Source organism: Emydura macquarii, unplaced genomic scaffold (assembly GCF_026122565.2).
Source record: "Emydura macquarii macquarii isolate MOO-44397 ecotype Brisbane River unplaced genomic scaffold, CSIRO-AGI_Emac_v2 contig_2292, whole genome shotgun sequence".
Lineage (NCBI taxonomy): Eukaryota > Metazoa > Chordata > Testudines > Chelidae > Emydura > Emydura macquarii.
Genome location: NW_027132429.1, coordinates 3479570 through 3503916, shown reverse-complemented (window position 1 = coordinate 3503916; position 24347 = coordinate 3479570). Strand labels below are relative to the sequence as shown.

General features: G+C 61.1%; 1 protein-coding gene across 2 annotated transcripts in view; it reads right to left on the bottom strand.

Annotated features, from left to right (window-relative positions):
• Positions 1 to 24347, bottom strand: part of OLFM2 (olfactomedin 2) — a 62621-nt gene that overhangs the window by 8014 nt on the left and 30260 nt on the right. For both annotated transcript variants that reach the window (XM_067560645.1, XM_067560644.1), the window contains exons 3-4: positions 13054 to 13209; positions 1630 to 1849 (exon numbers count right to left, since the gene is read on the bottom strand). In XM_067560645.1, coding sequence (XP_067416746.1) covers positions 1630 to 1849; positions 13054 to 13209 — 376 coding nt within the window. The remainder of the gene's footprint in view (positions 1 to 1629; positions 1850 to 13053; positions 13210 to 24347) is intronic.

Here is a 24347-nt window from a genome sequence, read left to right as displayed (position 1 = left end):
CCCCTGCTGCAGCAGAGAAAGGCAGATTGCAGGCCCCTCCCTGAACGATCCTCCCCCACCCCTCTCCTGCCCTCTCCTCCCGGGTCTCATCTCAGGCTGGTCCAGCTCAGGGAAAGCGCTTTGGGGGCAGGGAATGTACGCTTCCCCTGGGGGTGGGGGGAGGCAGCAGACCTGGGCCTTGAGCCAATCCTTTCCGCTCTCTGCCTCTGTCCCGTGCCCGGTGAAGACTCAGCCTGTATAAGCCCTTTGGGGAAGGGACAGCCCGGCGCTGTGCCTAGCATGGTGGGCCGCTCAGTGCTGCTGTAACGAGGATGCAAATAACAGTGTAAGAATAAACCCTGGGCTGCTTTCAGCTTGGGCCGACCCTGTGCAAGAGAGTCGTCTTCCGATCTCAGGCCCAGCTGGATCCTCGGTTCTCCGATCTCTTAGCGAAGGGATGGTCAGTGAAATGGGAAGGTGGCAAGTTCAAAGGTAATACGAAGGAAACACATTTTCTGTTAGCCAGTGGAACTCTCTGCCACAAGGTGTTGCTGACACAGAGTTCAGCAAGGTTCACAGAAGGGCTGGAGAGAACACCCACTAACCAAGCAGGCATTCTGGAAGGGCTAGAAATCCTCCTGCTGTGGGGCATACTACCGGGGGTCAGGCGGGAATTGCTCTGAGGGCAGGTTATCCTGTCGCTGCCTCCTGCAGGGCTTCCATGCAACTTCTTTGGAGGCCACTGGTGCGACCGCTATCAGAGACGGGACACGGGGCTGGATGGGCCCCGATCTGCTCCGGGCTGGTGTTTCCACGCTCCCTCTGCAGTGTCTAACCTGGCTGCCTGGCATTAGCCCCCTAGCACTGCCCTCTCTCCAGTGCGAAGTGACAAGCCTGCCCAGCCTGCCACCCCAGCGTGGCAGGACGTCTGCACCAGGAGCGTGACTAGGGCTGAGCCAGGCGCCAGCCAAGGGAAGCACGTGGGAGTGAATTAACTGTCAGCTCACCCGGAATAAAGACGACACGAGGGTAACAAGGGCCCAGGCGCTTTGCATTGGGAGCTGCCCGACCTGGCCCTCCTGGTGCCCTCTGACGCGGAGCCCACGGGCATTCCCAGAACCCGCCTAGTCCGGCACCAGCATCTGAACATGAGAGACGACACTGGGCGTCCCCAGACACGGATCATTGGGGCTGGGCCTGGAGCCAGGCTCAGAAACATGCATCGCCTTCCTCAGCAGCGGACGGCACCTCCACCTGCTCTAACCCCCAGCCCCTGCTTCCCTCCCACAGCTGGGGAGAGAACCCAGGAGTCCTGGCTGCCAGCCCCCTGCTCTAACCACTGGGACCTGCTTCCCTCTCTGTAGGAACAATGCTGGGAGTGGGCTGGGATTAGCCGGAGCATTGCAGGGACCCTGCGCTCACTCAGCAAGCGAAGGCAGCATCCAACGGATGTGAAACAGGCACATCCGTGCCACACCCTGGACCCCTCCCTACTGGGCCGTGACTCAGTGGCACTCAGCGTGTGCGGGGCTCTGGGGGGTCGGCCCCTTGCACAGGGGTGGGGGTAAAGCAGAGGGGGGCCTTGGGTGCTGTCACAGGCATGTGTGAAGGAGAAAAGCGAAGGGAAGCGACGGCGGCAGCGTTCCATACCCAGTTTCTGCATACAGGCATGTAACCGCGCCTCCAGGACCAGCACCCTCTGCTGCAGCTCCTCATAGTCATACGCGCCCATCTCCTCCTGGATTGCCAGCAAGCTCCCAGAGAGGTTCCTCACCTCCTCCTTCAGCTGGATGATCATTTTCGTGTCCGCTTTGTATTGATCCAGGACGGGGCTGAGAGGCAGCAGCTCGGTCATTTTGTCCTTCAGCTCCTGTCAACACGTCCACAGGAATCAGCGCAGGGGAAAAAACTAAACCTCTTGACAGCGCCCAGATCCCCCTCCTCCCTACCCTGTGCAATGCATGCATCACCCCCCATCCCACACACAGCCACCTCCCTCCACCCCCGGCCACCTCTGCTTCCCGGCCCAAGTCCAGGCCCACAGGCTTGGACTGCCTCTTACCGGCCTCCAGCCTGGCCCTACAGGCTGTGCCCGGCCCCACTGTGCCCAGCGGGTGCTGCACGCAGCCCTGCCTGGCACGTTCCCAGGCGCAGCGCTCGGCCGCGTGAGCAGGCTGCCCCAGGCTCACCCTGGCGTGGTTCTGAGCTGCTGCAGAATGCCGTGTGGACACGTGTCAGCGGTTTGAAGCCAGGCTCGTGTTGGTTGCGTTTCGGTTAAAGCTCCAGCGCACGGCGATGCGTGTGAACGAGGAGTATTATGGCCCAAGGCAAGTGCCCAGCCCCCGCCCGCGCCGAACTGCTGGGCAGCTCTGGCCCCGTGGCCTCACACGACCCCGAGCGGGCAGGATCAGGACTTGGCCTGGGTGCCCTGCAGCTGCAGGAGCCGCTGACGTCTCCTCAGGGCTGAGTGTGATTTAAGTGGTGCCCGGCGTGCCCACAGGGCCTCTGCCCAGGGGGAACATCGCACTTGGCACAGAGAGAGGGGCTCCCACGGCCTCAAGTCCCCCCCCCTCTCCCCCCATGGCCAACTCCTGCCCTGCAGTCCCCAGCCTCCCTTGGTGGCTCATAGGAAGGCAAATCCCGCAAGCCAGAGCCCGGTGCTGCCGGCAGACGGATGCCAGCCCCGCTCTTCTTCTGCTCATGATGATCGGGAGGCCATGCACTGTTTACTGCAGGCATGAGGGTGGTGGCAGAGCTCGGGCACCCTCGTTAAGGGCTCATTAACATGCCAGAGGCAGGCTCTGTCCCGGGGTTAGAGATTAATAGTAATTACAGTGCTTAGCACTTCCACGCGGTCTGTGAATGGGAGCGAGTTACTCTGTGCGGCTGGCTCGGTTCCCAGCGGAGAAGGGCTCGTCCAAGGTCACAAGGAGGCTGAGTCCCTGCTAGGGCCCAGGCACACTAGCTTGATCCCGAGGTCTGGGCTGGGAGCAGAAATGCCACGTCCTGCGTGAGGCCGGAGGGCTGCCCAGGAGACCGTCAGTCCCGCTTCTAGCCTTACAATCGACGACACTCAGCACCTCGCACAGCCCGGGGCTGGCGAACAGCAAACACCAACCCCAGAGTCAGCCAAGGGCTGGGAGGCAGCTCACAGCGAGAGACAAAGAGCCAGTTATGGGGCGACTTGGCCCAGGCTAGAGGAGATTTCCCAGAGCAGACAAAGACAGACCAGAATCAGCGGCTGGAAGACGAGGCTCGAGCACAGAAAGGACCCGGCCGGGTTTTAACGAGAGGAATTAGCCCCTGCAGCGTTACTGCAGGACGTGGTGAATGCACCAGCACCATCCGCAGCTCACTTGCACCTGTATTTCCACTGACCTCGGGGGGGGCTCCAGATTCACCCCACTCCCGGCAGCCAGAGCTGTGTAACTTCCAGCTCAGAGCGACCTACGGACACTAGTTCTGATCACGCTGGAGAGCTAAAAACAGCAGCGCAGCCAGCGCTGTGTGGGCGGCAGGCCAGGCTGGCTACCCACAAACAGCCTCGCCGGAGACCCGGAGACCAGCCTGTGCTGCTGCCGGCACCACCGGCACCACACGGCTGTGTTTAGCACTCAGGTCGACCGCAGCGAGCACAGGGGCATCCACCGGGCTGGAAATGACGCACCTCCTCGCCCTGGGAGCAGCACCTGCTCCGTCGTCACACAGACGAGTCTGTCACTTGAGACTGCGGGGCCGGCCGAGGGGTTTGCTGCCCCTCCCCGTTTACACCCGTGCCGAGCGCGATCCAGATTGGAATGGCAGCGAGCTGCACCCATGCTGTGCTGGTCTAAGGCGCCGGAGAACCTGCCTTCGGGGCCTGGCTACACGCTCTGCGCTAGGGTGACGAGTCCCGGGCCTGGCTAGAGCTGTTGGCATGGCAGGGAGGACTGACCCCTCCAGCACAGGACCCACGCCCAGCGCTGTGCAGCCAGACACGGAGCTCCCAGCGTCCGTCGAATCAATGCACGCGAGGGCCTGCCCACCTCCCGCTTGCTGCAGCGTAAAACCAGGAGACGGTGGCGTTCGCATGGGGTGAGGGCCCCAGAGCCATTGGCTAACTAGTCCACAGTGCTCTGAATCCAGATGCTGCCGCACGCACGGCTTCGTGCAAATCCCCTCCCCACACACTGCCATGGTTTCAGCCGCCCGACGCCGGCGCTGAGACACGACGCAGGGGCTGGCTGCACCTGGCCTCTATACTTCCCCTGGCATTTCCTTCGCCCTCCCTGGCTCGCTGCACTTTACAGGCCCACGCTCCGTCCTGGGGAAGGCTGGCTGCGCAGAGCGACCCCTCGCCGAGCCCTTCAAAGCCAGCACAGTAATTGCTGCTGCATTTTTTATGATGGCCGCTGGACGGAGAGTGTGGAAAAAAAAGGGCCTGGAATGAGCCGAGCTGCCAGGATCCAGCCTCAGGGGTAGGCTGGGGGAGGGCAGTGCCGTGGACGTGCAAGTGTGCAGCGAGGGGACAATGCAATGGGACCAGGTGCGTGGGTGTGGATGTGTCTGGACGCACAAGAAGCCTTATCTGAAATCACATGAAAATAGCCTTTTACAAGGGAGATAATCCAGTGGCCTGGACTGCTGGGAACGAAGCCGCCAGGGAGCTCGGTCCGGACGTCTGCAGCTGAGCAGTGCTTAGCGCAGGAGGTGAGAATGAGTCAGACTCCGAAATCACATCAGAGCGTCCCTCTGCGAGTGGAAAAACCCAGGCAGGGCTCTGCAGGCAGCGAGCAGCCCTGAGAATGAATTGCCACCCGTGAGAGTCAATATTCACAGCCAGAGGAGGGCGGCTGGACAGACCGGCGGACGCGAGGGGGACTCCAGCCTGCAGGGTGCAGACTAACGGCCAGGCACTCCACCCATACGGCCAAGGTCTGAGACCCTGCATCTCAGCACAGAGCTGTTGTACACCCAGCTCCCCCGACAGCAACGGGAATCACGTGTCCAGTCCCCCGAGATGGCCTATGGGGACACGGACATCACAACCGCGGTCAGGGCCCCGCCGTGCCAGGCGCTGCATTGAGGGAGAATGAGAGTCAGTCCCTGTGCCAAAACGCTCTCAGTCCCAGTAGACAAAGGGTGGGAGGGGAAACTGAGGCACAGAAGGAGGCAGTGACTCATCCAGAAATAGAACCCAGGAGTCCTGAGCCCCAAAGCAGGGCCCCACCCATGGGAATACGCTGCCTGCTGCGAGGCAGCCCGTGGCCAGCAGCGGAGATAGTTTAACTGCTGCAGAGCGGGAGCTGCTGGGAACGCCCAGGATGGAGAAAGGCTTCAGAGCCTGGGCTGGTTCAGGAAGCAGCTGAGCAAACCTCCGGGGGGTGAGGGTGGTGGGGGGCTGGACGCTGAGCTCCTCCCTGACAGTTTAGATGCCGCAATCCCAGGTCATTCCCCGCCACCTGCAGTGTTCGCATCACCTGCCCTGGCCAGCTCCTCGGGGCCCCTTTGTGTCTGAGTGCTCCTGCCAGACGCAGCGACACTGCCCCTCTAGGCCAGCCTCCCCTGCCGCTCCAGGCCAGCCTCCCCTGCCGCTCCTGGCCAGCCTCCCCTGCCGCTCCAGGCCAGCCTCCCCTGCCGCTCCTGGCCAGCCTCCCCTGCCGCTCCAGGCCAGCCTCCCCTGCCGCTCCAGGCCAGCCTCCCCTGCCGCTCCTGGCCTCGCCAGGGCCCAGGCTTTGCATGGACTCAGTGCTGCAGGGGATCTGCCTGCTCCCCCTGGCCGCACGTGCCCGCCTCTGCCCACTGCTCCCCATCACTCCCCGTGAACAATGCCCTGCCCCAGGTCACCCCATCTTCCGCATCAGCCACTGGGGGTCACAGAAACGGCCAGGCTGGCCAGGGCCTTGGGTTTGCTGAGGGCAGGTCTGCACAGAAACCGCTGCCCTGGTGCAGCTGCAGCGCCCAAGGGCAGATGCTCCTGCATGGCGGGGAGAGCTGCCCCGTCGGCACGGTTCATCCACCTCCGCCGGTGGCGGCAGCTGTGTGGACAGCAGATGTTCCCCTGCTGCCCGGGCGCTGGCTGCCGTCGGTGTAACACCGCACACGCCTGCCCACGTCCCTAGCGCAGACCTGGCCTGAGTCCCCGCCCCCGAGCAGAGCTCAGCATTACGCCCCATGCGGAATCACTCGCCGATCCGAGCCGCCTTCACTCACGGCCTCTATAAACCAGCTGCATGTCAGTGCGTCTCCTCCCCGCGCGGGCCGGCAGACGACAGCAATCCCCTTCTCTTCCTGCATGTGTCGCCACACGGGGCATCGAACCGCCCACGAGCCGGGCGGCAGCGCAATCCCCGCCGGAGCGATGGCCAGCAGCGCTCAGCTCACCGCCCTGCCAGGATCTGTGTGCAGCCGCCTCCGGCTGCTCCACAGGAAGGGGCATGAAACCCCCGGGAGGCAGCGCTGGGCTGACCTGCCCCAGGGAGGCTCCCTCGTGACCCCTGGTTGTTAGTCAGGGGCAGGAGCGATCAAGGCCATTCCCGGGTGCCGGCTTGTTTTCACAATTCCTGCCCCTTTCCGCACGGCCACTGGCACTTCCCTTCCGCTCCTCCGGCCCCGGAGCCAGAACAGACCCAGCAGCTTCGACTGGGAGAGTGGGGAGCTGCAGGGACGCACACACTGACCCGGACGGCAGGCCCCTGCCAGGCCCCCACCTGCCTGCCTGGCCCCCACAGCTACCCACGCCCTTCTCAGCTCACCCCCTGCCCATGGGGAGGTAGAGCACTGCAATGAGACCTGACAGTAACAGGTCTTCATTGGGCCCCGGGACACCACGGAGATGGGGGCATCCCTGTCTAACAGGACAGATGGACAGCGGGGGCGAAGGGGTGCATGCGTGGGGACAGACAGACAGCTACAGGGATATGAATGGGGCCGGCCGGCCGGACAATAGCTGTAACCCAGCTGAGGGGCCCCGGAGAGGCAGCTGACTTGCCTGTATAACCCCATTCACCTCCGCCAGGCTCTGTCCTGCAGGCTGCTGGCGCTGGCCTGGGAGCAGCAGCACGTGTGGTGTGGGCGGGCATCTGTCCTGATCTGCCTCCCCCCCTCCCTGCGGCCTGGCAGACCCGCCCCAGGAAGCAGGGAGGGAGCACGTGGGGAGGGGCTGTTTACTAACCTGGCTGCAGAACAGGGGGTGCCTGGGCTCAGTGGCCAGGAAAAGGGGCCCACAGCTTTGCTGGGAGAAAGGGAGGGGCTCCTCCCGCTCCCTCCCCCCCCCGCAGCTCTGACCCAGAGCTCTGACCCACAGCCGACGCCAACCCCGGCCCCACTTTGCTCAGTAACGTCTGCAGAACGGCCGGTCCCTCCCACGCCGGGGCCAATAGCCGGGAGGCTTGAAGGGTCTCAGCCCCTGCAGTGTGCCTGGAAGCTTCCCAGAGCACGGGGGGCGGGGGAGGCACCTCAGGCTTTCTGGTGCTAGGATCAAGGCCCCGCTAATCAAAGCGAGTGGCCAGCTGCTGCAGAGGGGCCCAGGACTCAATTCATGCTCAGCCCTGGGCGGGAGGGGCTGGAGCTCTCAGCACCCATCTCAATACAGGGTGCCCCTCCGTGGGATCAGCTGGGCTCAGAGGCCTGGGTCACTGGGGCGTTGCCTCGGGAGCCCCCTTGCCCCACGCTCCCGGCCCAGCTGCAGTGGGGAGATGGCAGCTCCGCTGCCTGTGCTGGGTTACAATTCCTCTCATCTCCTGCAGAAACCAACAGCCATTAGTCCCAGCCAATGGTTTCTCAGCACAGCGGTGCGACGGCGCATCTGGAAACTGACCGGGGACGGGGACTGAATTGAGAAGAGGCTGCGGAGGCAGCCGGGCTGCTGCCATTTATCAGCACCGATTCCTCCCCAGGGGCTGCAGTGAAAAGCAATTGTTTATTTACTTCTTCACCGCAAACTCAGACGCTTCCACTGGTGTCAGCCTGGCGCTTGCCCGTGGCCCTGCCTCCTGAGCTGAGCTGGCAGAGGCAGGACCAGAGGGCTCCTGGCAGGAGCTGAGTGGTAGAGACACCCCGTGGAAGGTGCAGCACTAGCTCGCACAGAGGGAAAGGGCCCTGGTGTCCTGGCAAACGCGCTGTCCCCAGGAGGACTGGCTCGAAGGTTGAACCGTGAGCTAGTGCTGGGTGCACGCCTGCCTGCGGTTCACAGGTTCAGAGAGTTTAAGGCCAGAACGAACCGTTCGGATCATCTCAGCTGCATCCACCCTTCCGGCAGCATGCAGAGTCCCGTGCAGCTACACGCAGGGAGAAAGGCTCTGGAGTAGGACCCCACACTGCTGGGAAGGGCAGCGTGGACGTGGGAGGCATGGCTGGGGGTGTGGAGCACCGTGCAGGGCATGCATCCGTAGGGTCCCGGCCTGCAGGGCTCTCTGCTCTAGTCCCCCAAGCAGCGCCTCACCATCCATGTGTGACTTCTGCCCAGGCTGGCGGGGCATGCAGCGTCTCCACTCTACACGCTGCCCCAGCACAGACACACCAGTCTGGTCGGACCTGCAGGCCAGAGAACCACCCCTGCATCCCGCCCAGTGCCTGCGCTTTAGCGAGACCAGGGCTTCCTGAAAGGAAGCCCGTCTCCATTTAAAACGCTGCCTGATGGAGCCGCTCTCCAGCTCAGCTGGTCCAAGGATTACTCGCCCCCACTGGTAGCAGCTTGCACCTTAGTTCAACACTGCATTTGTCTAGCAGCAGCTTCCAGCCACTCTTGCTCAGCCTCTGTCTGCTTCTCCCCACGCCGGACTCCTAGACTGGGATCCCGCCACACCTGAACCATCTCTGCAGTGAACTGAGCAGATGACTGTCGCTGCCAGGCAGGTGTCTCAGACCTCAAGTCCTTCTCATGGCTCTGACTTTGCAGAACCCTTTGCTAGAGCTGGGACACCGGCAGCAGGCTCTGGCTGGGATGCTGGGCTTTGCAAAGCTGTGGAAAGCGCTTTGGGGATCACAGGAATGCCGAAGGAGCTAGAGAAAACAAAGCAGCATTGTGGAGGCCGCAGACCGGGCGGAGAGTAAGCAACAGGGAACAAGCAGAAATGGGACACGAGAGCCCGGCTGGGTCTTTCCATCAGTAATTTCTATAGTTCTCTGAGCTCCACTAGAGGCGGCCACTGCAGACAGGCATTTCAACGCCCCTAGACAGGGGCTGTGTTGGGTGGGGCTCACCTTGACGCCTCCCATGCGCAATCTGTTCCATGGGCTCCCCGGGGATCAATCTGCCCCTTTCACCAGAACCCGCCAGGCCAGGCTCAATGGCTCCTTCTCCAGACTGCTCAGTGACGCATACCAACACAGCTGGGCCTCTGTGCTGCACAAGCGGACATGTGTGGTTAATAGCCTACTACAGATGTGAGCCGGAGGAGTCGCTCCTTTAGCTCACGTGGCAGCAGTTCCACGGCTTTCATTTTCAGACGTAGCTGGTAGTTTTGGGTGGCCTAGTCTGAGGCACCTGAAAAGGGCTGGATCCCCAGGGGCATGTACTTAGCATCTCCCCCCTTCACGGCATTTCACAGCTCAGTGTCCCAAAAACAGAGCCATTCAAAAACCAGGCATCGCCTGGGAAAATGTTGCGGGTTCAAACTCTGCTAATGGCCCCAGCCAAGAGGCTTCTATGAATGTGCTTCCTCTCGTACCTCCAGGGCATGCTTCCCGCGGCCTCCGGCTCTTCTGGGGAAAGTGAGGACCAGGTCCCTGCTGGTGCGGTGGATGCTGGAGTGAGGCTGATGGGCCCCAGCTGATAATCCTTGAACGTTTGCAGACGAACTCGACCCCCGTGAGGAGGGGCTGAACTTTGCCAGGTTGGGGTGGGGGCAGTTCTGAATGTACATAGCTGAGGTCGGTGCATCTCTACCCCAGATGTAATCAAAGTTTAGCTGAACCCCCAGGCCTCCCCTGCACACACGGCTGCCGCTTCCCTTTCCACGCTTGCAGAACAGACGCCGGTCTCCGCTGCAGAGAGGAGATCACGGCCTGCTGAAGGGTCTCTTTCTGCCTGCCGCACTTTATTCCACCAAGCAGGCCTGTTCAAAGCACTGTCGTGGAAGAAAACAGGATGAAATATTCATGTGTGCGGCTCGGTAACAGGCAGGCGGCAGCTCTGGGTAAGGATGCCACAAACTCGCTCATTAGGGAGGACGAGATGAGAAACAACAACTCTCCAGCCAGCATCTCACGCTCGGCAACTCCTGTTCCTTCTGCGGGAGACATCTCCTGCGCTCCGCCAGCCTGCCTCGTGCGACGCTTTCCTGGCAGCAGCACGAGCCACAGCTCGGGGCTGCATCTACCCTGGTCCCGCGTCGGCAGGACTGATGGGAGGTAGCAGGTGGGAACGTGCAGGGCAAACGGGGCGAGAGCCTGTCTGTGGGGAGCGGGCGTGGGCCGGACACGCATCACTGCTGCTGGCAAGTGCCTCCCCAGAACCAACTGTGGGAGCCGGGGGCCTCCCGGCTCCAGGGCACGTGCAGACGCTTCGCTCTTCGGCATTACCCCCTCCCCCCCCGTTCACCTGGGGGGACTTCGCCCCTGGGCAGGGGGCCAGCAAAAGGCCTTAAACCAGCAGCACTTAAGTGAGGCCTGGGTCTCCGGCTGGGCCCTGCCCGGGGTGAGGAGCTGGGGAGGGAGAAGGCCTCATGCCAGGCCATGCTCGGGGGGTTGGTGGGGAGGGTGGCGGGGCTGCGTGAGGCCCTGCAGCACGCTCTGCAAAACGACATCCCTCCATGAGGAGCCTGGACACGACCAGGTCCCGAACGGGACAGGGACGAGGCTTTCCAGAACCAGGCCTGTCCCGCCGGCTCTAGAAAGGACGAGTGGCCTGTCTCCAGGGACGCCAGACCATCACCGCTGCACCCGCGAGGATTCCTCATTGATCCTGCTTCGTCCTCCCCTCGCCCGTGTGTCCCTTTCCATCCCCCACCCCCCGTCTTCCTCCTTCCGACCTCGCTCAGCTTTTCACTGATCCTGAAACCAGCCGCACTGCCCGGCACCCGCCCGGCGAGAGGAGACGGCCCGGCCAGCTCTGCCCAGCCACAGAAGGGACGTGACCACGGCGCCCAAAGCTGCGATCCCCTGAGCAGCCAGACCAACAAGAGCCATCGTTACCAGCCCAGCTCGTCTCCCCTGCTGGGTCTGCTTTGTCGAGCACCACTCCCAGCTCAGAATCGAGCCCCACCGCTGACGGAGAACTGCCGGACAGGACAGGAGGGGAACCCATCTCCTCTCTAGAGGGAGACTCTGACGGGCTTCGGCTGCGTTCGCCTTCAGTCATCAATTTCAGCCTCGCTGCCCTTGGCTTTGTTTTCATTCCTTTCCTTCGGGTCTTTCCACCACTGAACGTCTCATCTCTGGCATGAGTTTCCAGCGGACTGGCCATGGGACGAAGCCGGCCGAGGTCTGCGTTCCAACCCCGAACCGGTCCGTGTTTAATGCGGGACAGCGACAGGATCGTGTAAACACCTGGGCCCCTCTATGGCACTGCAAAGAATAGGACAGGCCCAGGCCTGGTGCAGGGCCCTGCACAGGTGAAGGGTGGGGGCTAGGCTTTGTGCTGGCCAATCCCCTGGGGTGACTTTCACTCACGAGGTGCAAATGGCCCATCCCACCCCTGCCCTCCTTCACGCTGTTGCTTGGTACCCACAGCCCTCAGGCAGTGGCTCCCAGTAGCAGGGAATCTCCTGGTCGCTGCAGCCCTAGGACAACCCCCAGCCTCTTGCTCCCTTCAGCTGATGCTTTTTTCTCTTTGTTTCTCGCCAGGGTCATGATTTCCCCGCAGGCGTCCTTGGGCCATAACTTCTGCAGCTTGACAGGATTGTGTTCCAATCTCCGGGGCCGGCACCTGCTGCTGTGATTAAACCAGCCAAGACATTTGCTACAGCTCAGATGTTCAATCAATGTCTTGTCTCTGCGAAGCCCCGCTCTGCCTGCGCGTCCTTTGGCCGGGTTTCAGCATTAAGAACTGGCAGCTCCCGAGACACAGACCCACTTTATCTGGCAGGGATAATGATGAAGGCTTCAGAAATAACCCGACTCCCTGCTGGGGGCTTACGGGAGGGAGAGGGAAGGTTCCCGTGTGTACTCAGTCCGTCATCGCACACAGCCCATACCCACCGGTCACGTGTGGGGGAGCAACAGCACATTTGCTTAGCGAGAGGCTGGTTTTATTAAGTAATGCATTTAGCTGGGGACAGCTGCGTGTGGAACACGAGACCTGGGCAGGGCCGCTCCGCTCCCTGCACCTTCCAGGTTAGGGGATGTGATTTTCTACCGCCAGCTATGCTAGTTCGAGCGCTCGTGTGGACGCAGTTATACCGGCATGAAGCGCTTACGGCAGCACAGCTGCTCTTCCTTTACCCCGAATAAGCTAAACCCGCATAAGCACGTTTAATGCTGGTGTAACTGTGTGTGTCTACACTAAGGCTTGTCTACACACCAAGCGCCGCGGCGGTGCAGCTGTAGCGCTTCAGGGACGACACTAGCTGGGGGAGTCTCCCGTCAGCGCAGGGACCCCCCCCTCCCTGAGCGGCGGTCGCTAGGTTGACGGGAGAATTGTCCTGTCGGTACCAGGGGCTGGTGGCTGGAGCTGCGTCACTTGGGGATTGTGCACATCCCGGACGATGGTGCTCCACTGCCCTGATTTCCTAGTGCAGACCAGGCCTAGGGCAGGTGTGTTGGAGCAGGACTTGAGCACAGACCAGGCCTTTGTGTGCCTTGTGCATTCAGGCTGAGAGCTCCCTGGGGCAGGGACTGTCTGGTGCTGGTGCCATGGAGCGCTGGTCTCTGGGCACTGCCCTCCTACGCACAGCACCTCGACGCCCAAATCACACCGAGGCCTGAACATCACTTACGTCCCGCTTCCTCCTGCCCCATATCCTCAGCTGCATCCCCTTAGCTTTATACCAGTGCTACAACGAGCAGCACCCATCCACCCGCCCCCGGCACTGCTGACGTAACAAACACCCACCAGGCAGCCGTACATGGCAGCCCGGCCGCTGGCAACCCTGAATCCTCCCGGTCAGCCCTGCTCTGGGGGCCATGGAACCGAGGGGGCCGCGAAGGGTTTACCTGGAAGCTTTTAGAGTTCAGGCTTTTCTGGCTTTCGGTGGCCACCCTCAGCTTGGAATCCAGGCCCTTCATCAGGGACTCCGTGTTGCGCACGTACTGCAGGTCTCGGTAGGTTCTCAGGTCTAGCACCTCCATGGATTGAGAGATGTTCTGCACCTGGAAAAGCAAACCGGAGTGGTGAGAGCAGATGCCCCATTGAGACGCACAGCCCCGCTTCCCAGAGCAGCGCCGCGGACCTGTACAGGCTAGAGAGAGCTATGGATTCATGGCCGCGCCCCCCTCGCTCTAGGTACACAGGTCACCTTTAGCGCTGTGCCCAGCGGAATCTTCCTCCGATTCCGGACCTGCACGAGCTCCGGAACATTTATGCTTCCCGACCGCAGGCCAGGCCTCAGGAACCTCGGGGCAGCCGGACTGTCCATCTCCATCCCAATGTGCCCAGCAGCCCCGCTCCAGAAATACACATGCCAAAACCATAGCTCAGCGCTGACTAGCGGCAGAGGATGAATCGGCCACCCAAGTTGTTCTGAGTGTTATTAATGAGGACGTGGGAACAGAACGAAGCTCTGATTGCCTCTGAATGCTCAAGAGAGATCTCACATTCTTCAGCCTTCCACGGGGAGGCTGCAGGTGACTTTTCTACTAAGAGCTGGCTGGGATTGATTTCATCCGCCCTGCTCCCTTCCCTGGGCTCAGTTTAATTAACGAGGGCCTCTCCCGGCTCTGCACCTCCTGCCCATAATGAAAAGATGATTGTGCTAAGTGAATTACAGGCACGCAAGCAGAGAGCACCTTCTCTCTGCACCAAAGCAGGCAGCTGGCCGGGCAGCATCAGCAGCCATTAGTCACTCATCCGAGCGTATTCACTTCACCCAGCTCCCCACCTCCTTCCTCACAGCCAGAGTGCAAGCGGGTTCTCATTTACATCCAGGCCTGTTTATGCTGCCAACACAGTGTAAAGGGGCAACCGGGCGAGTGAGACAGGGCGGCAGGAGGGTGCGTGCACATGTGGGTGTTTCAGTCCGTTCAGCAAAGAGATTATAGCAATTTGGTCACAGCCAGAAGCTGTGATTTAAAAAACCAGATGTTTCGATTCTGGACGCCACACTGGAATCTGCTGGCGGGCACGTGTGCCCCAGGGGAAGCGTGAATTCGTGGTGAGGGCGCCGGATCGAGACTCCGCAGATGCGACTTCTATTCCCCACCCCCCTGTGCCTATTTCTCCTTCGCCTGGCTTATCTACTCAGCCTGTGCGTTTGCTGGGGACGGAGCGTCTCTCTACCACAGCTGGTCAGCTCTAAAGGAAACTGGTCATTTTGGTCTGGGTTGAAACTGAACTGAAAACAGTTAACTTGGGTCTGTTGAAAAGTGAGGATTTGAACCTGCATCTCCCACCTCCCGGGGATGCCCTTACCCAGCGGGCTATCGTTGTTGGGGGGAGCAGTGTGACAGCACCTCCACCATCTCCTCCCCCTCCTGCCGTTTCATGAATGGCCAAAACTATTTGTCTCAAATTTGCAAATACATTCAAGTTGCCCAAAACTGCATTTTTCTTTGAATAAAATACTCGTCTGAGAAATGTAACCGTGGTTACTCACTGGGTGTCTGAGCAGCCCCTCACACGGGGCCTCGAGCTCCGCTTGCTGCAATACGGACCATACGGGAGACCAGCCTGCAGCGGAATGTTCCCGCCAGGGAGAGCTGGAGCCGCACAGCGCCTCTGCCCCAACGCACGTCACGTGCGGGACAGGCGTGTACGTGCTACAGGTAGCAGGTGAGATCAAATGAAGCAGCACGGCTACGTCACGGAGTTCTATTTCACCACCCCACAGACCGGATCAGGCTCTGTTTCAGCAGCCACGCTTTTCATGGGGTGCGTTAAGGGGCTGTTTTGTTCCCAGGGCGGCAGTGATCTGTGCGGGAAGCCCTGGTCCCAGCCTGCATCGACTGGTTCACGATGGGATCAGTGTGGGACGGGGACCGAGCAATTCCCACGGCCCAGAGCAAAATCCGGTGGAAACCCGGTGACAAGTGGCTCCGAACCCAGCTCAGGGCCAGCACCCCCGGCCTGGCCAGGCTCCTTCAGCACCTGGCTGGGCACGGACACGCCCCCTGCAATGGCCACATGGACACTTCAGAAGCAGCACCAAACCTGGAGCTCACTTTAGTCCCATTAAGGATTTAGATGGGGCTGGGCCGGGGTCGACCAGGGTCAGTCCCCCCAAGTGCTGCCCCTGCCTGCGCCGTGCACGCCGCATCGTTCAGCAGCCAGGCCCAGCAGAGGAAAGGTTTGCTGCAGTTGCCCAGCGGAGGGACTGGCCGCTCAGCTCCAGCTCTCGCCCCCACAAGGCAGCCAAATTTCCCTAACCTCTGCCCCTGCCCACCCCGGGTGCTCCCTTTTCCACTTCCTCCTGCCAGGCCGGGGGGCGCATCAGCCCCCTGGCGTCCCCCGCCACCTGCTGCAGCGCAGTGTCTGTAGCGGGGGTGAGCAGTGGCTCAGAGTCGTGTGTGACGATCTTTGCACGTGCCATTTGCTTGCTCCCTTGGCTGCGCGAGGCATCGCGGCCTGGCTGGCGCATCACCCCAGGGCCCCGTTGTGGACAGACAGACAGACAAACCGCCGAGGAGAGCACCACGGGCTGTAACAAAGCCCAGCCCTCACCCGATGTTTAACGAATGCCCCGCTTCCTCCCAAATGCCAGGACAGAGCGGCCAGTGGCTACATGGGAACAGCACGGAAGGATGATTGCTGGCAGAGTCGGCATCCCAGGCGCACCTGCAGGCGCCAAGGGAGAGCGTGGCCCATTGTGCCGGGCGCTGCCGGACACGGAGATGGACAGGCCCTGCATGAAGAGCTCCCCCGCGACCCCGACAAGGCAGACGCAGGCCTGGCGACGATCCCTGCGTGACAGCTGCAGACGCAAGGCATGATCTCATTGCCCACAGCCGGGGCTGGATTTTTCCAGAAAGACCTGCTCCCCTGTTGGCACCTAAAGAAGGACCCGGCCCCGGGGCGAAGCACTTCTGAGAACCTGGCCATTCAGGCGGGCCTCTCACGGAGAGGAGCGGAGCGGAGCTCTTCTGCCAGCTACACCCCAGCGGGAGGTGCTGGATTCTCCGGCAGGGCTGGCCAAGGCCCCACACAGAGAAGGTCTGTGGCCTGTGTTAAAGCTGATCACAACGGTCCCCTCTGGCCTTGGAGCTCTGAATCCCAGGTGTCCTGATTCCCGCGTAGAGCCTGGCCCACGAGCAGATCCCGTCTCTGCGAATTAGGGAGCAGATTTAGCCACTTATGTAAATGCCATTGAGAACATCCTTCTTGCTGCAGTTCGAAGGTAGAAAATCAGGCCGTTCATTCCGCTGGCTGCACCTCTTCTTTGCTTCTTTAAACCACCCGAGTGCACATTTCTTGGGGGCTTTGGTTCTTCCGTTTCCTCCGGCGCAGCCGCCGAAGTTGTTATATTTCGGTGCCTTGAGAAGACGAGAACGTAGCCGTGTTCCTAAATGGTGATTTATTTATTAACTGGGGCCCTGCTGGTGTTTGCAGCCCTGGCTGCAGTCTCTGAAGGGAGCTGTTTAAGAGCCATTTTGCGGCATGTCACAATAAAAGTTTAATCGGTTTTTTGTGTGTGAATGTATAAAAGGCGGCGAGGAAATGAAATGAACGCCGCCTGCTCGTGGACTCTGCCTGCCGCAGACGGGGGAATTGAGACCAGTTAAAAACTTAATAGCTTTTCATAACATTTACCACAGTAAAGCGACTCTGCGGGCGCTTCCTACGCAGGGCTCGAGGCCGGGTCTCCTCCCGGCTCACGTGGCAACTGCAACACCCTCGCAGGGAAGCAACGCAAGCTCCAGAGACTGCGTCTGCTTGCAGAACATGCTCGCTCCAGGCCTGCCAAGTGCTCTAGGTTTCCTACCTTCGGGCAAGCCGCCAGATTTCCCGTGCCAAGCAGGCACACGTCTCGGACCGATCAGGCTGGCTGCACTGGCGTGCTGAGCACCGAGGGCACATCTACACCACGCTCCGAGGCGTGAGTGCAGCACAGATGATGTGCGCCAGTCAGCTCCAGGGACAGCGGCAGGGACGCCGCTGCAGCATGGCTGAACTCTTCAAGTGCGGCCCCAGGCAGGGCTGCCCAGGCCGCTGTTGTTTCCCAGCCCGGCTCCTGTTTCTGCAGGTGTGGCAGTCACGGCTCAGCCTGCAGTGGAGACGTCCCCCGTGTCTACGCTGGACGCAGGTCATTGAATCCAGCTCCCTGGTAGCACCGTAACCCTCCCCCCCCCGCTAGAAACACAAGCTCTGTGCCTACCCTGGTCTCCTTAAAGCCACCCCCTCCCTCCTCCCGGCTCACCTCTGCCGCGCCGCTGACAGACTGGCCATCAAACAATAGCGAGGCAGTGGCGGGCTGCGGCCACTGCTCCGGCCTGGCTAGGAATCGCACATCTCCTCGCCCCTCCTGCCAGGGCTGGTCTTTGGGACTGTAAGCTCTTTGGAGCAGGGAGGGCCTGTGCTTCAGTGTGTTCGTACAGCTCCTGGCACAGTGGGACACCAGCGTGGCTGGCCTCTGGTGCTACAGCAGCGTGGACATTAAACAACCCGCCATCAGTACCCGAGCCTTACGTGACGGCTGCGCCGGGGATCGAACTGAGGCCTCCAGAGTTAAAAGCAGGAGCGGCTACAGACCCGTCTCCTCTGCAGAACAGGCACACGGGACCCGTCCCGCCCGCCCGCTCACCATCAGGTGACACTCACACCATTGCTTCTGCTGCACCCACCCTCTGCAACAGAAACGCCAGCATGGACGCAGCCACCGGCAGTGCAGAGATTCACCGGGGAGGGAGTCGGGGCTGCCCCCTGCTTCAGCACGGGTGCTGTGCCGCCACAGGTGCCTTCGTTCAGGCAAGCTGTCAAACCCCGCAAGCGCTAATGGGGTTAGTGTGTGTGTGCGCTTCTGTCAATCATTCCTCGCCAGCCAGCGGCAATAATTACAACTTGCCGCACACAGGTCACAGGTCCCTGCGGTTACATCCGCCTTCCTCCTGCAGCGTGGGGTGAAGCCAGGATTTCACTCTGCGCCCGGCCTGACGCCTTGCGGCTGCACTCACATGATCTCTCCCCGGGGACTCAGCTGCACTCCTTGTATGTGCTCCTTTGACTAGGGGAGGCTCCACCTGCGAGCAAGGCCTGATCGCGCTGGGAGCTGCCCACGCACTGCCCCAGAGTTTACCATCGAAGCAGACAAAGGCAGGATTATCGGCTGCCATTATCGGCAGGTGGGGGACCCGAGCCGAGCCGAGCCGAGCCGAGCCAGACGGCTCCCCGGTAAAAGCGCACGGGGTGAATGGATGTTTTCGTTCGGAGGCTGTAGCAAGCTGGGCTCTGCTGGCAGCACAGTCTCTTGTCCCTCTTCCCTCCCTGCACATCCAACACTGCTCCTGCCTTCTGCAGCTCCCTCATTTCCTGCCATCCCGGCTCCTGCTGAGAGGAACAAACCAGAGCAGCCTGTGCTGGCAAAACGGGCAGCCACCACGGCGAAGAGACTTCTCCTTCCAACTCGCCCCCGGGAGGAGAACACGTTCCCCAGTCCCTTCCCTCTGGCTGCAGGGAGGCCGCTTGCTCGCAATATTCCATGGGCACAGCCAGGACCCTGCAGACACAAACCCGGGCTGTGGGACAGCCTCCAATCGAGACGGGCGCCCAAGCCGGGACGTTCCTTAGGGGTCTGTGTAGAGACCGGCTCTCTCTTGCTCGCTGCTTCCAAGCCATTTTAACTCCTGCCAAGGTCAGGCGCTGACTTCCCTTCCCACCACCGAGCCCGCCCGCTGCTCCGAGAAGATTTATGAGTCTTTATGTATTTGTCATGCGCCTCTGTGGTGTGCCCTGCCCACGGTGAAGGCCCAGTGCACAGCAGACTCCCAGCGCAGTGCCTCCACCGCGTTCCCTAGCCCCCATCACTGGGGCTGCAGTCAGGGAGCATTATCTGGGTCCGCGCTGACGCGGGAGCGCTGCACCCTGCAAGAGCTTCGGCCGTCGGCATCTGCAGCCTCTGACATGAGAAACAGGCAGCCACTGCGCAGAGATGACTAGGGAGAGCCCCGGCCGCATGTCCCACTCCGGCGCTGCCGTCCAAGCTGGAATACGAGGCGGTGAGGAGAGGCTAGACAGAGGCACCCCGCTCACTCAGGGTTCTCTCCGTGGTGCGTGGGGGTCGCCAGCTGTGGCACCCATGAATCCGCGCTGCACTGGGCAGCCCTGAGCTGTGCGGGCAGGTTTGGACGGGTAAAATGAGTGAGCTCCTTGCACACAGCTTCCAGATCTAGCAGCCTGGGGCTCCAGACACCCGATTCTTTCCCAGCTCCGTGAGCTTGGGGCAGGGACTGTCTCTTGCTGAGTCTGGGCAGTTCCAGGCCCACCGGGGCCCAGGTCTCGGCTGCGGCTGCTGGGTTTCGTTGCACCCACTGAGAACATCACGATGCGAATTGTTTACATGGGGGGGATGTTCACCTGGGGCTGCCCGGCAACAAGCAAGTTAAAACAACCGTGTCCCAGTTTCCAGAGCTCATGCCTCCAGCGAGGCAGCAGCAGCAGCGGGAGCATCTCCCCGCGGCGTGCCGGGACGCACGTCCACCCAGCACTGGCGTGTGGAAAGAGCTGGCGTCTGCTTCCCTCGGGCGTGAACAGACTTGACCACATTGAGCCATTTGAGTTACAGCAACATCACAGTCAGCAGCGAATGCTCAAGTCAAACCAACACGCCCCGGCTTGGCCCTCCAGAGCCACGAAGGATTTAAACCTGCTTAAAAAACCCCACGCCAGGGCCCCGACCTCACCCATCGCGAGAGACGCGTGCAGGACTCTGCACTGGGCCCAGCTGTCCCACGGGCAAGCAGCGCTGCCCTGCTCGCCTCACCCCAAACCAGAGGCACTGACTCCATCCAGACAGGCCTGGTTCCCCAGCGCAGGGCCTGGGATGCACCCTGCGGGCTGGGCTCCAGGCACAGCCTCCCACCTTGGGCAGGGTGATCTGGAGGAACGTGGCTCTGCCGGGACGCATTTTCTCCGAAGCGGAGAGGGCACGGGGACCTTGTAGTTCTGCAAGCGGCGTCCCCTCCCACCCACCTCCTTGGGCACAAAACTAGAACCCTCTCTGCCTTTCCAGAACCCTGGACACCCCCCTCCCCCCGTAACACCAGGACAGTGATGCTGCCGTGTCTCCTCAGCCGGCAGCATTTTGGGCCAGGGCTCTCCGGCCATGGAGCTGCGTGGCGCTGAGGGCCGCGGGTGCCACCGGAACACAGCGGTCAGTGCTCTGCACCGGGCTGGGCGGCCGGAGCAGCCTTACAAACCCCGTGTGTCCCGCCATCCTAAGCCCCTCTCTGGCCCCGCTCCCCCTTTGCCATCTGCTCAAACCCCACCCGGCCCCCACAGCCAGTATCCTTCCGCCACTGGCTCCCAGGCAGCTCTACTGGGGACTCCGGCTCTAGCGTCCGGCCCTCGAGGCTGATTGCGCGAGTGTGTGTGTGTGTGTGTGTGTGCGTGTGCCGGGGGGGGTGTGCAGAGGGGGACCCAGAGCGTGTCACTCGGACTCTCCCCGAATGACAGGTGACCTTTGCCGTCTCCCCGGGGGCAGGGGCCAGGGCCAGGGGCCAGAATTGCTCCTAAACTAAAGTCTGGATGAAGCAAGGCAGGGGAAGGCAAGTGGCTTTCCACCTGCCGTGGAGGAACCTCTCCGGAGACAGCGGTGCTGCTGGAGCTGCTGCTTCCCCGGGAGATTCAGCTCCCTCCTCGGCCTCCCCCGGTCCCAGCAGCCAGCCGGCTTCTCTGGTAAGGTGCTGGGACAGGCGCAGGTGCACATCACCTCCCGGCAGGAGGCTGTTGATCTTTCAGCCAGGGGGGCCTCCCTCTCGGACCGTGTCCAACAGTCACAAGCTCTTGGCGCTGCCTCCTCCACCATCCCCTGCTGCATCAACCTCAGAGCGGGAGCAGGTAGCGAAAGGTCAAGCACTTCCAAGCGCCAGGCCCCTGCGGTGGCAGAGGCAACCTCTGTCCAGACGGGGGGGCCCAAGGGGGGTTTATAAACCTGGCTCAAACTTTGATCCCCGCTCACTGCCTCGCTGATGGCCAAAGGCAGATGTGGCGCTTGCTGGGACACTGGAGCAAAACTCGCCGAGGCAGCCGGCGCCCTCCAGCCGCTTTTATCGAAGGCAATGATGCAGCGGCCCTTGTGCTGGATCTGAGCCCTCACCATCTCGAATACATTGATCCTCAGCCCCTCCCCGGAGGCAGGGCAGAGCTGTCAGCCACTGTGCAGACAGGGAAACCGAGGCACGGGGAGACTAACGGTTTGTCTGCACGTCCATCAGCAGCAGTGTGGCTGCGTTCCGTGCTAGCTTTAATCCTGCTCTCCTGGCTAAAAACAGCAGGGAAGACGCTCCCCAAAACATCTGCAAAACTCCCTCAGTGTCCTCCACATCTCGATCTGAAACTGCCGTTGGCGTGACGCTGAGACGGGTCAGGCTGCTGGCGGGCGGAGACCAGGGCCCATCGTGCGGTCTCGGTGGTTGCTTGCGCACCCCGTCTCGCAGTCTGTACCCGCCTTTTGGCTTTGGAGCAAGGCGGGTCTCTGTGTTCTGTGTCTGCACCGCACCCGGCACAGCGGGGCCTGGCCAGGACCAGGGCTCCCAGGCACTCGGATCATACCAGTCACAAATCGTCAAGATGCAGGGGCATGGGCTGCACAAGCAGCCGGAACCCGGGCACCTCCCTGTGCTGCTGCGGGCTCGCTGCCAGCTGCGGCTGTGCCCTTCAGATCAAAGCAGCTCGGAGACCGAACCCGGGCTGCAATCCCTCAGCCAGAGCAGCGCTGTGAGCCGGGGGCTCCGCACCTCTGCCCCGTCCTCCGAGCCAGGCTCAGGGTCCCACCGACCACACCAGCAGGGATCACCGCGCTCTGCACTCGGTGCGGGCCCCTGCCCCAGAGAGGAGAATGATCGCGACTATCCCCATTTAGCAGCTGGGAAAGGCGAGGAGCCATTCCCGAACTCCTGCCCCACTGCCCCCCTCCAGGCGGGGATACAAAGGCAGGCAGGTTTCTTAGCCCGTTATTCTTCTGCTTTATTTGCACATTACATTAGCTCCGGGGGCCCTGCATGCGGTCAGGACTTGGTCGTGCCGGATGCTGCCCAGCACCAGACACACAGTGAGAGACAGCCCTTGCCCCACGCAGCTCAGGGCCTGAACAGATACAGGACGGGAGGGGAAATGGAGGCTCAGATTTACTGCAGCGAGTTTTCCAGAGCGGCTGAGCACCCACAGATATTAAGGGGGGGGGGAGCGGTGGGGCTGGGTGGGGGCTCAGCCCTTCTGAAAACCAGGCGGCTGTTACTGTGGGGGCCAGGACGTGGACCTCGGCTCCAGGAATCACGTCTGTAGCCCATGGCCCACGTGGGGAAAGCATAGCCTGAGCTCCCGCCCTGCACACTTTGCCCCTGAGAATCGCTTCCGAGTCGCCCCAGAGGCAGGGTGTCTTCGTTCAGTCACCATGTGATGGAGGCAGAGGGGGTCAGCGAAAAGGGGTGTGCACACCAGCATTCGACACCAGCTCTGACCCCCACTCACGGGGGGGCCTTGGGTAAGCCACTTCCACTCCCACCTGTCCTCTCCCTTGGGAGCACCTCGCCCAGGGGCTGGACGGCACAGCACCTAGCCAAAGGAGGGCTCTATGGACGCCGGTAACATGCACCAAGCCTCGGAGAAATCTCCCTGCTCTGGTGCAGAAGTCACGTTGGCCTGTTCGAGCCGAGCCACTACTCTTTTATTGCAAAGAATCAATAGCGATTTGACTCTAATCTCCCTTTTATCTGCGCCTCTTGCCGGAGATTCCTCATCTTGAATGTAGATGATAAAATCAGCAGCTGCCTTGCTCACAAAAGCAGCCACTTTCCTGCGAGGGGAAACGACCTTGGCTTCACTAGAGAGTGCATCTGCCTGATGGGACAGCAGCCTGGAAAACCCTTCGTATTTATTTTGTCAGGTTTAACCTTTAGAACAACATTCCAGGCTCATTTAGCGCAGGGCCCATGAATAATATTTTATTGCTTTGCCAACCAGCCTTTTCATTTCCCATGTTCCCAGACACGGTAAGTGACCTGAGCCCGTGGTAATAACAAAACCCTGCGTCATGTCACCTCTCTTACAGCAAGCCTTCATCATTCCAACGGCTGCGGAGAATCCGAAAATCCCCATCTCGCTCTCTTGGAATGTAAAAGCATGAAAGATGCTAACGCTGGCAAATAGCAGCTTGCCCCACGGATATGGGGGGCGGGGGCAGAGAGAGAGGAAGCAGGGAGAAGCGCTCAGCTATGATGGCGGGGCCATATAAAAAGGACAGCTAGCGTGCACGAGGCGAGGGAGACAGATTGGAGGGGGCGTGTGTGGGGAAGGAGGGGTGGGGAGCGGAGAACTGGGCTGCATTCAACAAGATGAGATTCAGCAAAGACGAGTGCAAAGTACTTCACTTAGGAAGGAAAAATCCACCCAGAACTACAACGGGGACTGGCTGCCTGGGGCTGCTACTACTGAAGGGTGTCTGGGGTTACAGTGGATCACAAACCGGAGCAGAGTCAACCACGGGATGCAACTGCCAACAAGGTGGGTCTGGTTCTGGGTGTGTTAACGGGGGGTCGGATGTGAGTCGCGGGAGGTGCCTGTCCTGCTCTACTCGGCTGGAGTCCTGGCTCCCGTTCTGAGCAAGGCACTTTAGAAAAGATGTGAACAAATTGGAGAGAATCCGGGGAGAGCAACGAAGGCGATCAAAGATTTGGAAAACCTGATTTACGAGACAAGGCACAAAGACCTGGGCATGTTTAGTCTTGAGAAAAGACCACCCCGCAGGGATCTGAGACCAGTCTTCACATACGTGAAGGGCTGTTGCAGAGAACACAGGGACTGGGTCTTCTCCATGCCCACTGGAGCAGACGAAGACGCAACGGGCTTAAATGCCTGTTCTCTCCCTTTCCGTAACTGCTGTTCTTCGAGGTGTGTTGCTGGTGTCCATTGCGGGCAGGTGAGCACGTACTAGGACACTTAATGCGGGGAGCCCCACAAACCGAAATTTAACTAACAGCTAAACTAACTATTTACAGGTTCAAGGCTCGAGGCCACTAGGGAAGCGAGAGAGGCTTAGAAGGAACGCGGTAGGAAGGAACTGAAGAGGCGGCAGAGCCCTGTATACGGTGCCATAGTGGCACGACTCCAGGGGGTGCCTGAGCTGAGCTCGGGGAAAACCTCC